Genomic DNA, 16403 nt, shown 5'->3' with positions numbered 1-16403 from the left:
TCAACAGTGAGCACTGATGGTCTTCATGACCTGGACCTGCACGTTTTGCCCAGGAATTCCTGAATTAACTCCTGGGAGCTGAGCTGTAATTTGTATTTTGCCTTCACAGTCAGGGGGCTTGGTCCAGACTTGCAGAGGTTTGTGAGCCTCTTGGTCGAAAGGGACCAAAAATAAATCAGCTATTTCTAATAATCTATTCACAATTTACTGTACATCTATATGCTCTTAGAGCCTTGAGAAGATACATTAAGATCCAAATCTGGCTTCTGTTCCAAATTATTCCATTTGGTTCTGAGGAATTCCTCCAAGTAATTTGCTCCCACCTGCATGAATTTTGGAATAATGTTTCTGAAAACTGGGAGGGAAATCACCAATGTATTAAAAGCTGAATAACAGCACCTGCACGTGAATATTTCTGCTGAGATCAAGGCCAAGCTGTGCCAGGTGTTGTGCAAATACATCCTGAGGGTTCATCTGCTGCACAAAGTTTATAAACACTGAGACAAATTCCTGGGATTTATTGATAAACTGGCCCTGAGTGGGGAAAACAAGCACCAGCAGTTTGTTTGCTCCACAAAAAGCTCCAGCTGGAAGGGAAAGAACTTCATTCCTCTGCCACCCAGGAACGCTTCCAACCTCGCAGGAGAGCATCTAAGAAATTTAAAATAAACAGAGCAGGAAATTCCAGCTTTCCAGGAGCAAGAGTCCCCTCCCACAGCCCCAGAGGAACAATGCAGGGAGCAATTGCTCCCTGTGAGAGCTCAGTGACTCCAGAGCAGCTCCTGTGCCTGAGCCATCCCTGTGCTCTCTGTCCCTGCCCTTCTCCAAGCAGAGCTGCTGTGGCAATTCCAGCTGCACACCAGGAGCTGGGCTACCTCAAAAATTGACATTTAGCAGTGCCCAAGTTCAAGCAAGGCTGGGGAGGGCTGGAAAATTTACAAATTGCTGTTTATGTTTAATTTCTTTTATTGTTGGTTCGTTTCTTTCCTCCTCTGATTTCCACCTGTGAGGAGAGGGAGTGCAAGCTGGGAGAATATTCCTTGTTCTTCTCAGGTTTCCCTGTGGCCTGAAGGAAGATTTTGAGCATTTCTCAGTGCCCAAGTGATGCCACCGAGTTCCCTCATCGTTCCTGATGCTCACAGCCTTGGGATTTCCAGCTCTGGTAGAATTAGCTTGGATCCTAACAGCCAAATGAAACATTTTAGCTTAAATTCAAGCTCAGCTTTACAGATGGCAGCAGGGATTAATACTCAAACTGCAGTGGGACCCCCATTCTCTGTGCTGAGGGTCCTTGCCTGCTTCAAAATGCTAGGAAAGGAGACAAAAATCAGCAAGTTTGAGCTCAAACAGAAGAGCAACCTATAATGTACAATCCAGTTAAAAATATATTTAAATGCATAACTCATAGGAGCATCCTGTGCAGTGCAGCACACACGGCAGATCTCACTGGGAAAGGCTCCTCTGCTCTCTGTGGTTTCACTCCCAGCGTAGAGCTCTGGCTGCAGGGAAAATTTGGGTTTTTTGGGGGCCACGATATCAGATTTTGAAGTAACCTGAGTCAGGAATGACACAGTGCTGACACCGAGCTGGCTGGCAGAGCTTGGAGGAAGCACAGCCCTGTCCTGGTTACTCACTCCTAACCCTGAACTTGGCCCCAGCTCAGCTCCTGGCTCACTCGTCCTGTTCTGCACGTTCTGTGTCACATCTCCCTGAGCACCGAGTGGCCGGCACCACTCCCAGCCCCGGACCCAGCCTGTCCCGGGCTCTGACTCCTGTCTCAGCCTCCTCTCTTTTGGCAGAAAGATTGAAAGAAGACTCCAGGAAACTCTGCAAAACAATAGAAAAAAAAATAAAGGAAGAAATGAATACAAGAAAAAAAGGACATCAGCACCTCCCCTCTGATCCACGTTTATTCTTCATCACCAAATAAAGTCTGGGCGCGCTCCGGGACGGCTCCAGCCGGGCGAGCCGAGGCTGGGCGGAGGCACTGAGAGCCTGTCCCCGCTTCCCCCGCCCCGTTCCCCCTTCCCTGCCCGCCCTGCCCCGGCTCCGGCCCTGCCCCGGGGCTCGCAGCTCCGCTCCGCGCATCCCTGTCCGCCCCCGGGGCAGGCAAAGCGGGGCTGAGCGAGCGGGGATGCAGCGGAGCATCCTCGGGGGATGCTGCGGGGGCTGGGCCGGGCTGGGCTGGGCTGGGCTGGGCTGGGCCGGGCTGGGCAGGGCAAGGAAGGGACGATAAAAGGCTCCGGGAGCGCCGGCACCGCCTCCCCGGCCGGGCAGCCCCAGCCGGGCGCAGGTGCCGGGAGCGCGGAGCAGGAGCGGGGTGAGGATTTGGGGCTCTCGGCTTGTTGGGGACCCCCACCCCAGTGCCGAGCTGGGGATGGGGGCTGGACCCCCCCAGCGTCCTGGTCCCCGAGGGGCAGAGGCGCTTTGGCAGCGGGAGGGTTGGGATTGTGGTTTTCCCGTTCGGGTTTGGGATTTTGGAAAAGGTGCTAAGGGGGCTCGGGAGAGCGCGGTGCTCACGGGTGGGATACAAGGTTTCTTTTGCTCTTTTCGGGAGGGGTACAAGGTTTGTTTTTCTCCTTTCGGGTGGGGTACAAGGTCTGTTTTGCCCGTTTCGGGAGGGGTACAAGGTTCCTTTTGGTCGTTTCGGTTGTTCGTGGGGTTTTTTTTCCCACCCTATCCCGGATTTTCATGGATGCGCTGGGGTGGATACGGAGGATGGTCGGGATGAACGCGGATTTCTGAGGGGCTGCTGCCCGCCTCACGCTGTCCCTCCGTGTCCAGCAGGATGGTTCCCATCGTCCTGGAGGTGACCTGCAGCTTTGTCACCTGGCTGTGTCTCTACAGCTGCTTCTGCCGCTGGAACAGGCAGCGCTCCTACAAGTGGAGCTGTCGCCTGGTCACCCTCCTGCACGGGCTCCTTGTCACCTGCCTGTCTGGCTATGTCATGTTCCTGGATGGCCCCTGGCCCCTGACCCACGCAGGTATGTTTGGAATCTCACCCTCACCTGTGCTCACCTGTCACAGGTGGAGGTAGGGGCTGATTTCCTCTCCTCAATGTGTTTGGGGTTAAATTTCGTTTAATTCTGCTGCTTCTTTTCCCACTACTTCTCACTGTTCGTCTTTTTGTTCTTTTAATTTTTTTTTCTTGCTTGTCCGTGTACAAATTGGAAGTTTTCAGGTTGGCAGCTTGAGTTTATTGCAGCATCAGGTATAGCAACATGGAGAGCAAAGTGCTTTCACATCTTGAAGGGTGTAATAACTCCTGACATTTGGCTGCAGGGTTTTGCTGGCTGGTTTCTTTTATTAAGTATCAGACTGTGCTGCTGATGGAGGTCTGGCTTTTCTAAAAGGCTTGGAAGAAGGGAAGCAGAATGGGATGGGTCTGCTGGGCAGGCTGGAGTGTGAAGGGGAAGCAGAACCAAATCTCCCTAATTCATGGCACTTGGATAAAGAAATGTAGGAGGAGAGAAGTGACCTGTGCTGGTCTATAAAGTAGAAAAATATCTTAAATAAGACCCCAGGCTTATGCACATCTTCCATTGCAGGTTCACCAAACACCCCTCTCCAGGTCCACGTGCTGTCCCTGACCTTGGGCTACTTCATCTTTGACCTGGGCTGGTGCCTGTACTTCCAGACAGAGGGGGACCTGATGCTGCTCCACCACACCCTGAGCATCTGTGGCTTGATCCTGGTGCTGGGGCTGGGCAAATCGGCCACGGAAGTGAACGCCGTGGTGTTTGTCAGTGAAATCACCAACCCCCTGCTCCAAACCCGCTGGTTCCTGAGGGAAATGGGCTCTTACCACACTTCCCTGGGAAAAGTGGTGGATTTCCTCTTCGTGCTGCTCTTCCTGGTGCTGCGGATCGGGGCAGGAGCGTGGATCATGTACGGGATGGTGACATCCCCCAAACCCAACTGGCTCCTCAAGGCTGGGGGCCTGGCCATGTACGTGGTGTCCTTGGGGTTCTTGGTTGAAATCTGTCGCTTTGTAAGGAGGAAAATGTGGAAAAAAAGCCCTGCCCTGGACTCGCAGTCTTTGCAGGAGTGAACCTGGGGAAACTTCTTGGCTGCTCGTTAATGGGTCGTAGAGGACAATGCCCTGGGTTTGGGGCCTGGCTGCTGGAGCTTGTTCCTGTGAAAAGAATTCCTAAAATGACACGGAATTGATTTTTCTGCTGCCCCTGGAGGAGATGGATCGGCGCTAGGAGCATGGAAAAGCTGAGAGAAGAGGGATTTGAGTGGAAACCTGAGGAGCCTGACACTGATTCCCTGACTTCCCCAGCAATGGTTCAGCCCCAAGGAGGGTGGCAATGCCAGAGATGATCAGTCTGCAAGCGATAATTGCACAGTCTGCATGTTCTGTCCTCATTTCCAATGCACAGTCATTTGACAGTGTAGAGAAAATCAAATATGAAAAATCCCGTTTTCCTGCCACTGGGACTGGGTAAGGGGAGTGACCTGGCAAAGATTTCCTGAGCCTCACCCTCTTTAATAATCCTGGATTTGGACAATGTGCTTGGCTAAATACTCGAGTGAAAGACTCTGAACAAGACTGAAGTGCTTGCAGGGCTGTAGTGGAGTTGTCCTCTGAGAGTGTGAAGTGATGGCACTCAAGGTGAGGCAGTGTTTTACCTCCTTGTTTTTAATGACACATTTCCTTTACTCTTTTTTTAATGCTTCCATTCGGTGCTGATCTCAGAGCAGAGTGATTTTTCTGGGACTGACTCAGGCCCTTGCAAAGTAGAGTCAGGAATTAGACTTGTGCCAATAAACTTCATGAGCAGGTGTTGGCCTCGACTGGGATTGCTTAAAAGAATAAACAGGCTTTCTGTGGGAGAGGGAGGATAGTGAAAAGCTCCCCAAATGCTCTTTCTCTTCTGGGGTTGGCTCATTTGCAAGCCACTTAAGCTAAATTCATGGCTAGTAAGTCAAATTTGTGACTATTTCCAGGGGTGACAGTAATGTTTAGGCAGATGTTGGTGTGACATCTGCTCCACACCAGCAGGCCTCCGAGCATGGAACAGTTCTCTTGTTTTCTTTACCTCTCAGAATCGTGTTCTGACATTTTCCCTGGGGTTTTAATGTGAATTTCCCTCTGTTCTAGGCTGCAGTTCAGATTTAGTCTCCTCTAAAAGCCTTACTGAGAGCTGAGAAGCAAATGCAGAGGTGAGGGAGGGGAGCAGTGGGGATGCAGCTTCTCCACTGCTGAATTTGGCTCTGTTCAGGGCCTTTGGTTGGGGGTCCTTAAGGTGGCTGGAGAGATGAAATAATAACCTGAAATGACCTCACTTTGGACACACCCACTGAAAGCATTGCAGCTGTGAACCCAGGCACGTTCCTGGGCCAATATTTTTAGGGAAGCAGGAGCCAGAGTGGCCTCCTGAGGTGTGGGCACCTGCCAGGCTCACTGTGTTCTTCCAAAAACTCCTCTGAGTGATGGGACTTCTAATAAACTCATGTTCTCTTTTGAAAAAGAACGGATTGCTGTGATGTTCTTTTGTTCTGGGTCTTGAGGAGGCAGCTGGAGTGAGGGCTGAGGAAAAGGGGCTTGAGGATGCCAAAGGCTCTGGTTCATTCCCTCTGTGCAGTTCAGGAAGGAGAAGGGTGGTGAGGAAATGAGCCCAGGCTGAGCCAGGAGCTCTGGAGCTCTCAAGGGCAGGTGAGGCTCAGGTTGTGAGCAATGCACCCACAAACTGCTTTGCCAATGAATCAATGCTGCAGAGAGCCCGAGAGCCACCGAGCTGAGGGGTTTGCTCTCGCTGGACACAAGAATAACTTAAATTCTGACCTTCTACATCCCAGGGTGCTTCCATTATTTCTCTGCCTCTCTGGTGCTGGGTTTCACTGGGGTAATGCCCAGTTCAGAAGGGTTAGAGGATAATTTGTCTGTGGTTTTTTTGGAGAAGCAATGAAAAGCCTGAGAATATCTTGGGGGTTCTAAGATGTCCTAAGTCACCACTGAGTGGCTGTTTCTGACTGAGAACCTGTTCCTGCTGGGCCAGGACTCTGTCTGGAGTGGAGGAGAGCCTGGATTGGCTTCCAGTGAGGAAAAGCTTTTCCTTCATCTGAGGGACAGTGTTGGGACAGCGTCCCAGTGCACCCAGATTGCTTCTGTGCAACCAGAGTTACCTGGGGAGGTTGGATGCAAAATAAGTACCCTCAGGTTCTCATCTGCCAAATCTCACCCAGGGATAATTGTAGTGCTAAACCCTCTAATGTGATGCTAGAAAATCATCCAGCTCCACTATCTCACTGTATTTCGTATTTTAAAGAATGTGATTTTTCATGGAGGTGCCTACTTTTTACCTGCCAAATACCCTTGAGGGCTTTTACAGCCACAAAAACTGAGTTTTAGTAACAGCCTGTTGAACTCTCAGGTTTCCAGTTCTTGTTTATTCCCACTCTAATTGTGGACAAGGAGTTTCCCAGTGTGGGTTAGATAATAAATCCATTCTGTGATGCTTTTCAGTGCTGCAAGCTGTGATTAGAACAGGTCCAGGAGAGCAGAGGAGAGGATGTGCAGCTGGGGGAGGCTGTGGCTGTACCAAATGAGGTTGCAAGCAACTGTTTGCAGAGGTTCTGCCCTGAGCTGTTTTGCTGAACTCTGTTTGCAGGCCAAACGAGCCAGTGCAACACAGCCCATTGAAATGGCTGACTCTGCACAAAGCAAACAGGAAAATTGGTGTGTAAAGCTGCACCTCACTTCTGGTACAATCCACAGCGAGATGATTTCACTTGCTGCCTTGCACCTCACCGTGCAAAGTTTGTGTTAGAAACAAAAAATAACTTCTCTGTGTCCTTCCTGCATTAAATAATCTGTGCCTTGTTAGGACTCTGAGTGCTCTTCTGTGAACATCTCTATTTTTCTTGCTGGCTGCTCATAGAATCCCAGAATGGTGTGGGTTGGAAGGGACCTTAAAGATCATCTCATTTTATTCCAAAAATCCCCTGCTTCTATCCCAGGTTGCTCCAAGCCCCATCCAACCTGGCCTTTGACACTTCCAAGGCAGGCACAGCTTCTCTGGGAATTCCATCCCAGCTCCTCATCACCCTCACAGGCAAGATTTTTTTCCTAATATTCCATCTAACCATGCTCCTAAATGTGGAAGCATCGGCCCCATAATTTCCTATCTGTCCACGCTTTTCTCCATCCTAAGCTCAATATTAAACCAGCTCCATCTCAGGTGTTCTTGAGGCTTCTGGGGGGCCAGCAAAGGTGGAGAGAAGCAAGATGAGAGCCCAGATTCGTCAGAGAAGCAAATGCACTAATAATGCTCTTGATGATGTGCTGAAATAGAAGGAGGATGGGCATTTTGTAGCAGTAGGAACCTACTGGCCTGAAAAAGTAAGTAAGTAAGTAAAACCTGCTGGAAAAGTAAGATCTGTATCTTGTTGAATGCCCAGCTGAAAGCACTTGTTATGGGTGCTGTAAGAGGCAGGCCAAGCCACTCCCACTGTCTGCATTTCAAAAGATAAAAAAACCAGCCTCGAGTTTTGGGTGTGAGAGCTTGTTTTGACTGTAACTTAGGAAAGGTGGAGGAACTTTTGTAGCTGCTTTGGGTGTCCTGCTAAACCCGGAGTATGGGATGTGGAAGGCAGGGGAGAGAATGGGCAGCGCTGAGTGTCTGCAGAGAGAAGAAATTGCTGGGCTTGGTAATTGCTGGGTTAGCAGGGGATGGAGGAGATGTCCAGGGCAGGGTGTGAGCTCTCCCAGCCCTCTGCACTGCTCCATTCTGGGTGACAAAACCCCTCGGGAGATGTCACCTTGGACCTGCTGCTGCACTGACACGGCTCTGGAGCTCTGCAGAAGGGTCTGTTCATATCGAAGGCGAGGAGAACCAAAGCTGGGTGTGCTTGGTGTATCTCTGTGACACACACGGGGTGATGGGAGCGGGCGGGGTGGGTGTGGGACTCATTTCTGTGTCCCCGGGCTACAGCTCCGTGTGCCCCGCGGGGACATGAGCTGGTGTGAAGGGGATAAAGGATCTGGAGGGAGCGGCTGAGAGCGCTTGGCTGGTTTCACCTGGAGGAGACAATTTGGGGTCAGCAGGGGCAGCTCTGAGCTCTGCTCTGTGACCAGGGAAGGGCTGGAGCTGTGCCAGGGGAGATTTAGGTTGGGTGTTAGGAAAAGAGGGTGCTGGGCTTCCCGAGGCTGCCAGAGCTCCAGGATTTTTGGGACACGGCTCCGGAGCACAGGGTGGGATTCTGGGGTGTCTGTGCAGGGCCAGGAGCTGCACTGGATGGTCCTTGTGAGTCCCAGCTCAGGATATTCTGTGATTTTTCCCCGGGTATGGAGACACATCTTTTTCATGAGTAGGTGTGGAAAAGACTGGATTGACCAGCTGGTCAATCCCTTTAGAGCTCCAGGAGCTTTGGGACACGGCTCTGAGGCACACTCTGGGGTTTTGGGGCGTCTGTGCAGGAACAGGAGCTGGGCTCATGATCCTGGTGGGTTCCTCCCAGCTCCGGGCATTCCATGGCTCAGTGGGGAGGGCAGGGATGTGCGGAGCGGGGCGGTTTGCGAGGGACTGCGGGTCCCCTCCGCTGCCATCCTGCCTCCTCTATTCCCTCCTCCCGTCCCTCCTCCTCCTCCTCCTCCTCCTCATCCCCATCCCTGCCGTCCCTCCTCCCGGCCGCCAGGTGCCCCTCGCTCCGTGCTCGGGGGCGGCTCCGGCAGCGCGGCCCGGCAGGTGGGTGCTGGGGAAGGGTCCTGTCCCTGTCCCCATCGCTGTCCCCATCGCTGTCCCCAGGGATGCGGGAGGCACGGCGGGATGCGGGAGGATGGGGAGGGTGAGCGCAGGCGGTGCCCGGGGCTCCGCTTCGTGCTTTGGTGCGGGAGCTCCTCCATCTTCCCGGCTGGATTAAAAAAAAAAAAAAAAAAAGTGGATAACGGTGTGTGCTGGAGGTGCCCATCTGGGTTTTTAATCGTGTTCGGGCTGTTGGGGTTTTTAGGCATGTGTGTTTATTGTAGAGGCTGCTTTCATTCAGGGCCTCATCGCTACTAGTGATACAAATGATAATATAATATCTAGTATGCTTAATAGATACATAATATAAAATACATTTAAAAGATCCATATATATAAATATATACAATATATATACTTATATATATGCCGTAATTTAAAGTAATATATAAGGAAATACGTAATTTTATATATAATTATATGTTATTTGTTTATTTACTGTTTATATGTATGTTATATAGAATTATTTGTTATTTATTGTTCTGTATTTATTGCTGCTTTTTAAATCGGCCTTTCTAGTGTGCACATGCTAAAGGCAAATCAAAGGATGGTTTGAGCTGGAAGGGACCTTAAAGATCATTTCATTCCACCCCCTGCCACTGCCAGGGATACTTCCACAATTCCAGAGTGCTCCCTGCTCCATCCAGCCTGGCCTTGGACACTTCCAGGGATCCAGGGGCAGCCAGAGCTGCTCTGGGCACCCTGTGCCAGGGCCTGCCCACTTTCACAGGGAAAAAAATCTTCCCAATATCTAATACATATTTACTTTCTTTAAAGCCACTAAATGCTGATTGGAAAGCAGTTGGAAGAAAGCTCCCCCCTTTCTTCCCAAGGGAACGGCTGGAGCTGGGTCAGGGGAATTTGGGATGGAGCTCAGGGAAAGGTTCCTCCCTTGGAGGGTGCTGGGCACTGCCCAGGCTCCCCAGGGAATGGGCACAGCCCGAGGCTGCCAGAGCTCCAGGGGGGGTTGGACACCACTCCCAGGGATTTTGGGGTGTCTGTGCAGGGCCAGGAGCTGCACTGGATGGTCCTTGTGAGTCCCAGCTCAGGATATTCTGTGATTTTTCCCAGGATATAGAGACACATCTTTTTCATGAGTAGGTGTGGAAAAGATCTCAGTATTTTTACAACTCGTTCCTCTTCTTCCCACCAGCCTTCTCCAGCTGCTCCATCCCTTTTGTCACATGAGAATTCTCCCTCCTTTATCTGCTCTGAGTCTGGACCTCGAGCACCAGGGATGTGAATGGAAATGCCAGCTCAGAGCAGTTAATCCCATCCCTATTTCATCTCCCCGTATTCCCAAGGCCCATTAAAACATAATGGTTTTGTTTACCCAGCCTCCAGTCATTGCTGGGAATGTTCCAACAGGCCAAACAGGAAGGTTGGGCTTTGCAGCTCTGACTCCTCATCCCATGAAGTCCCTCTGGTGCTCCCCAGCCCTGGGAGCGAGGCCAGAGTTGGGCAGCAGGTACCAGTGGTGCAACTGGAAACTCCTGTATCCCAAAGCCTGACTCAGCTTCTTTTGCTGCACTTCCCTGAATGCTCAGGAGTGGTGAGACACACATTTCATGGGAAGGCATTATATGAACGAGTAATGTGTGTTTGAGGGTTTTAGCAACATCCACAAGCGTTTATGTGCTGTAATTTTGTTCTGGCAGTTTGTCTTTTGCTTGCTTGAGGGATTATTGCACAGTGTGTGAAGGAAGATGTATAATAGAAATACTGCTGGGGAAGAAAAAAATCTTTATGGACATAGATTCTTATTCTTTTGCATCCAAAAGATTTGGGGGTTTTGGTGCCAGTAAGAATGAAATGAAGTCTGCAGTGAGGAGAATTTTCACACAGAGAAAATCTGTCAGGAGCAAGCAGCCAAACCAGGAATCAGCTCTGCACACTCGGGGCCGGGATGGTTACGAAGCAAAGCCGAGCTGGGTTGTGCTGACACTGCCACAGGCTCGACCTCCTGCTCCCTTTGTTTTTCTGATGCTTTGTGTGCTGCTGTTCCCAGGACAGGATGCAGTTCCCGCTGCCCCTGCGTGCAGCCTGCAGCCTGCTGGGCTGGTTCTGCCTCTACAAGTGGTTCTGTCACCGCTACCGGCACCGGAACCTCGAGTGGAGCTGCAGGCTGGTCACGCTGACCCACGGCATCCTGGCCACCTGCCTGTCCGCTTACATCGGCTTCATCGATGGCCCCTGGCCCCTGAGTCACCCAGGTGAGTGAGGAAATTTGTGATCCCACCTCCTCCAGGGGTTCTGCACCACCCCAGCCCACTCGAGGGACGATGACTGCAGTGGGTGGAAAGCCCCGGAGGGATGGAGAGCCTGGTACCGTATTTTGCTGCTGTAATGCCCCTCCCCAGCTGCCCTTTGGCAGAACGTGTGACCTTCTGTGTGGCCATTACGTGTGTGCAGCTGCCGGACTAATAACTGTGGCATTGTGACTCGGGGGCACTTTGTGGCCGGGCTGTCACCAGTGCGAGCCAGAGGTGAATAGCCCTTCCCTTCCTCACATCCTGCTTACCACCTCCACTTTTAAACTCTGCTTTTCTATCCCAGGGTTACCCAACACCACCCTTCAGGTGCACGGGCTGTGCCTTAGCTTGGGCTACTTCATCTTCGACCTGTGTTGGTGCGTGTACTTCCAGACAGAGGGTGCCCTGATGCTGGCCCATCACCTGGTGAGCATCGTGGGCATCGCCGCCTCCCTGGCCCTGGGCGAGTCGGCCGCCGACGTCAACGCCGTCATTTTCGGCAGCGAGATCACCAACCCCCTGCTGCAGGCCCGCTGGTTCCTCAAGGAGCTGGGCCGCTACCACACCCTCACGGGCGACCTGGTGGATTTCCTCTTCGTGGTGCTCTTCACCGGCGTGCGCATCGGCGTGGGGGCATGGCTGATGTACTGCGAGCTGGCCTCGCCCAGGCCGCGCTGGTTCATCAAGCTGGGAGGGGTCGTCATGTACGTGGTGTCCTGGCTCTTCATGGTCAGCATCTGCCGCTTCGCCCGCAGGAAGAGCATGAGGAAGTACCAGGAGTGGAGGAGCCGCCGGAGCCGCGAGCTGGGCTTCAAAACCAACGGGCACCTCAAAGGTCACTGAGCCGAGAGTTCCCGGAGCTCACGGCTGGCAAGGAGGGGCACGGAGCCTGAAATGGCTCTGGAGGGAGAGGAGCCAACACGTGTCAGCTGGAGCCAAATTCATCCCTGGAGTAGCTCCACTGAAATCCGTGGAGCTGTGCCATGGATTCACTGGATCTGCAGCGCTGGGCCTGGCAGGGGCTGGCTCGGTGTGTGCGTGAGCACAGCCTGAAGGAGGAGTGAAAGAAGGGCTCATTTTAGAGACTAAACTAGTCCAGCAGTGCAGGTGTAAATAGTGATGTCTGTACCAACTCCTTCAGGATCTTGGAGGAGAGGAGGAGGTAACACTAGGTCTCCATGTCCAGTGTCCTGTGCAGTCTAGGCAGCTAGAGTGACTCTTCATGCTGGTAGGAAGAAATGTTCTAGTGTTGCATCCAAGCTGGGGTTCCTGGCTCTTCCACCACCTCGTTGTGTGACCTTGGGCAAGTCACACAACTCTAACTCTGTGCCTAATTCCCCCTCTGTGACTTGGGGGTGATGGAGCTGCTCCATCTGTTATGCACTTTCAGATTTTTACTTGAGAGGTGCTATATAAATGCAAAGTGATGGTTGTTATCTGCACTTGGTTCATTATCCCTTTGTTTCCTTTGGGAGAAACAACTTGGTGGTCGAGCTAGAGCGAGACTCTAGAATAATCAGTATTTTAGGTAGGTAGTTGTTTCCTACTCTAACTTCTTTTAATAACTTATTTAACATATTGGTAACTTATTTTCTGTAGTGTCCAGAAGCTCTAGTCAGCACTGGCGCCATACAGGACTAGGTGCTCTGTGAATACACCCAAAGACACAGACCCAGAAGGGAAAATTTTTTCTTGATTTTTCCCTCTTCTTTCCTGACTGTTAAAACTCCCCTACAAACACTGCTTTTAGCTCCTTGAGTAACCAGCACACTCCATTTTGAGAAACCCCATCAGGATTTGCCAGTCAGTCTTGCTCATGAGCCAAGCCCTGGTTTTGTCTCCAGAACACCAAAATTTCCTCTGCTGTGCCCCAAATCCAAATTGGGATTTCTGGTTGCCCAGAATCTGCCCTGTGGAAGCCACAGACTGACCTTGGTTCTCCTTCATCTGAATTAATGCCTTGACCCCTGGGCTTTGATTTCTCTCTGAGTGGGTCTGAGTCACTTTACAAAAGCGAACATCTAGAGGGTCAGAGAGATTTATTTTACAGCTTAGTAATGAAAGAAGTGAGAGGCAAAAAAGCAAAAAAAACCCTGACTGGGAGAAAAATAAGCATTACTTATCTGGTCCAATTTGCAGGGAAAAACCATGCCCAGTTGGCAGCTTCTGGAGTTTATTTCATTGCATGTTCTTAAGCTGTTCCTTTGCTGTTGCTGTGATTTTGAGCTTCTCCTTTGAGCCTCCAGTGCAGCTCAGCCCTTTTGCTTGAGCCTTGCCTGCTGCAGCCAAAGACCTAAAGAACCCCCCAAAAAATCCCCTTCAGATGAGCAGAGCCAACTGATGAGCTGGTCCTGGAAAGGAAACTTGACTCATTCAAGCCTTGAAAGGAGACCAGAAGGGCTGGTTGGGGCTTGCTGGTTTTTTTTTTTTCCCCAGCTCTGCTGCTCTGTTGAGCACATCCAGGAGCCTTTTTTGCCTCAGTTTAACCCACTTTGGGAAGTGGGTCCAGTCTCACCTACCTCGTAGGGTGTTTGCATTTAGCACCAAGCCACCTGTGATAAATTCTCGGTGGTTTGTGTCGTGCTGTGCTGTATAAAAGTGGCTTTGAGTGAAGCACGTGAGCCATCAGCAGCGCTTTGTCACCTGAACTGGGCACTTGCCAGCATCCCAAAAGCAGGAGGAGATGTTTTGTTCAAGGGCAGGAGTCACAGGGACTCAGCTGGACGTGCACATAAAGGTCAGCTGTGCTGCTGCACCTTCACAGGGACCCCCATGCTGAGGAAAAGGTTTCTGCTGGGTTTGCCCTGGTCAGGATTGCAGGAATCTGGAGCCAAAAGTGTTTGGGATTTCAGCAGCAGCTCCTGGAGAAATGGTGGAGACAGGTCCTGGAGGTGGAAACAGGCTGGTCACTCCTGGTGAGGTGCTGAAAACCAAGAGCAGCCCTGCTGGTTTGGGGCTCTGACCTTTGCTGAGGGTTGGGGTGCAGCTTTGTGGGGTTACAGCCCTTACCTGCCCAGGTGGATGAGGATGGCAGTGACTGCAGTGTCTGTGAATCACCTGCTTGAAGATATTTTGAAATACAATTGTTGAGTGGTCCTCTTGTCTGAAAAGGGGGGAAATTTGGTTGCTCAGCTCTGAGGCTTTAGAAGGCAAACAAGAAAACAAAAGGGCAATTAAGAATGGCTTTATGAGGCAGAGCAAGGCCTCACAGCCCATTTAGTGGGCTCCAGCATAGAATCACAGACCCAAAAGTACAAATTCCAAGCAGTGGAGCACGGGGTGGGACCTGTCCTCAGGCTAGTCCATAGTGGCTAGAGCAAACTGTGAGAGGAAACTGCAGAACTAGTGTGAAATAATAACTTGTGTCTGAATTACTGTGTAATAGCAACTAATGTTCCACCAGTGAATGGTGTAGATGCTTTGTATTACGTTTTATAAAAATAAAGATTATTTAATTACATGGGGAATTAGTTTTTTTAATTATATGAGGAATTGATTTTCTCTCTTTGGGTGCTGCTCTTAAGTCACAGGTTCCACTTGATGGTTTTGGAGGGCTTCTCCAAGATTCAGTGATTCAACAGGATGGAACAAAAATGTTCCCTTTATTTTCCATGCCCTGGATGCCATGGGAGAAAGTTCTTCTGGTTTCCACACCGTGAGCTCTTCTCGATCATAAATTAATATTTAAATTATTTCAATATCAATAAATTAATATTATTGCCTAGGAAAGCCCTGTGGGGTTGTGTTAGTAAACAGCCACTCTGCTTGCTGATGGCCACAGCCAGAGATCCAGGATGCCAAAAGTCTTGGCTCCTATAAATAGTTAAGCCAATTTAGTTGTTTGTATGTAACCCTTAAGTCCAGCTTAAAACCCTCCAACGCTGGGGAGCAGCTGCTGAGCAGCACTGAGCCCTCTGGAGATGTTTTTCTGTTTACAGAGCCCAGCCTGGGAGTGGAGGGGTCTCAAGGCCTGCAGGAATTTCTGCTGGCACTTTGTTGAACCCCTGAGGTAGTTCCAGAAGCAGAGGAGAAAGTACAGCCGAGTTCTGAAGCTTTGCTTTAGAGCTGCAGGTGTCTCACAGGTCTCGTGTCTTCAGAAGTGACAAAATCTGGCCTTGTCAGTGGTCAGATGTGCTTTGTGAAAAGTGAAATCTGCCCCTCTACACCCAATTAATTTCATTTTTTATCATCCTATTATTTCTTTACAGCCAACCCTGCTGCCTGCCTTTTGCTTCTCCAGCTGGCCCTGCAGTCGAGCTTTGTAAAATTAACCTCCCCTTTCAGTCCCGTGCCCTCTCTTTGTAGCTGAACTCCTTATTTGTACTTGAAAAAAATTGCCATTTTTTTGATATTCAAGGCTTTATTCTCTTGCAGCAGTAGTCCAGGCACTGATGTAAAAGCAGCATTTGAAGTCTTTGAAATCTGCCATTACATTAATACCACGGGGTCTGCCATGTCCAAAGAAATCAATGCCCTGCTTGCCTCAAGTTCCAGGGGCAGTTTGGCAGCTGATAAGTTGACAACGTAAAATTACTTTAGGAAATTACTAAAAGAAGGAATATAACAGATCAAGGCACATGGAGAAGTTTCTGTAAAGTAATAAAGATCTGCAGGTAGGTAATTTTGTATGGGAAGAAGAAAGTCCCAGCTTCTCAGTTATTACAAAACACGGTTTCAGCAGTGCTCGTGTTGTGCTGTTTGAAATGTGTCTTGTGTCACAAGATTGAAACGTGAAGACAAATGATATTCTCAATTTTTTTAGATTTTACCTTTTTTTTTTTAATCCCCCCTCCAGCCAGAGGATGGAGAAAGAGAAGGAAACTCAGGCCAAAATGTCCAGCAGTTTCATCTGTCCTTACAAAGGTTGCTGCTTTCATTGTGCTGATATGGAAGGAAAGCTTAGTGCTATAAAAATGCTGACTGCCCCGTGGATTATCCAGATTTAGGAACTGTAATAAGCTGTCAGTGTAGAAGCTCTGCTAGATTAGGCTCTCTGTGTCTCATAATCAGCAAAGCATCGTGTCCCAAAACCAACCCTGGGTGCATTTCCAGCATTTCCAGAGTGCAGGACAAGCTGTAGGGAGCGAATCTGGTGCCCATTTTGAGGTGGGAAATGAAAAAAGGCTTGGAAATTGCACAGAAATCACAGATTTATTTGTGTTTTCTGGGATTCTGTTCTTTAGGAGTCACAGATTTCTAGGCACATTTGGGAAGTGAACTTGGGAATAATTTCCCCTGTGTTTTTGCCCTCCAAGGTGTAAAGGTTTGGCAGTTGGCTTCCAAGAGCAGCAGAAAAACAGGAGCTGGCTGAGCAATTTGTGGTGAGTGTAAATAACAGTTCAAAATACCTGAGTATTCTCTCACTGGCTTTAAATTGATTACTTGTTAGTAGTAAAAGAGTC

At 50.1% G+C, this 16403-nt stretch overlaps 2 protein-coding genes across 6 annotated transcripts; both read left to right on the top strand.

Moving 5' to 3' along the window:
* Positions 1–2212: 2212 nt before the first annotated feature.
* LOC106861812 (TLC domain-containing protein 5-like) lies at positions 2213–5480 on the top strand. 2 transcript variants are annotated; one of them, XM_014890447.2, is made up of 3 exons: positions 2213–2320; positions 2788–2984; positions 3549–5480. In XM_014890447.2, exons 2-3 carry the CDS (start codon positions 2789–2791, stop codon positions 4049–4051), a joined length of 699 nt encoding a protein of 232 aa, XP_014745933.2. In that variant the 5' UTR covers positions 2213–2320; position 2788; the 3' UTR covers positions 4052–5480. The 2 variants fall into 2 exon arrangements, with proteins under 2 accessions (XP_014745933.2, XP_088034147.1); XM_088178021.1 differs by having other exon boundaries at positions 2230–2320; positions 2785–2984.
* TLCD5 (TLC domain containing 5) lies at positions 4480–14461 on the top strand. 4 transcript variants are annotated; one of them, XM_014890446.2, is made up of 3 exons: positions 4480–4618; positions 10758–10962; positions 11306–14461. In XM_014890446.2, exons 1-3 carry the CDS (start codon positions 4607–4609, stop codon positions 11842–11844), a joined length of 756 nt encoding a protein of 251 aa, XP_014745932.1. In that variant the 5' UTR covers positions 4480–4606; the 3' UTR covers positions 11845–14461. The 4 variants fall into 4 exon arrangements, with proteins under 4 accessions (XP_014745932.1, XP_088034145.1, XP_088034146.1 ...); XM_088178019.1 differs by lacking the exon at positions 4480–4618 and adding an exon at positions 5605–7656; XM_088178020.1 differs by lacking the exon at positions 4480–4618 and adding an exon at positions 5605–8291.
* The last annotated feature ends 1942 nt before the right edge of the window (positions 14462–16403 follow it).

This window comes from Sturnus vulgaris, chromosome 23 (assembly GCF_052056855.1).
Source record: "Sturnus vulgaris isolate bStuVul1 chromosome 23, bStuVul1.hap1, whole genome shotgun sequence".
NCBI classification, from domain to species: Eukaryota; Metazoa; Chordata; class Aves; order Passeriformes; family Sturnidae; genus Sturnus; species Sturnus vulgaris.
The sequence above is the reverse complement of the archived record's forward strand: the minus strand, read 5'-3'. Positions and strand labels throughout refer to the sequence as shown.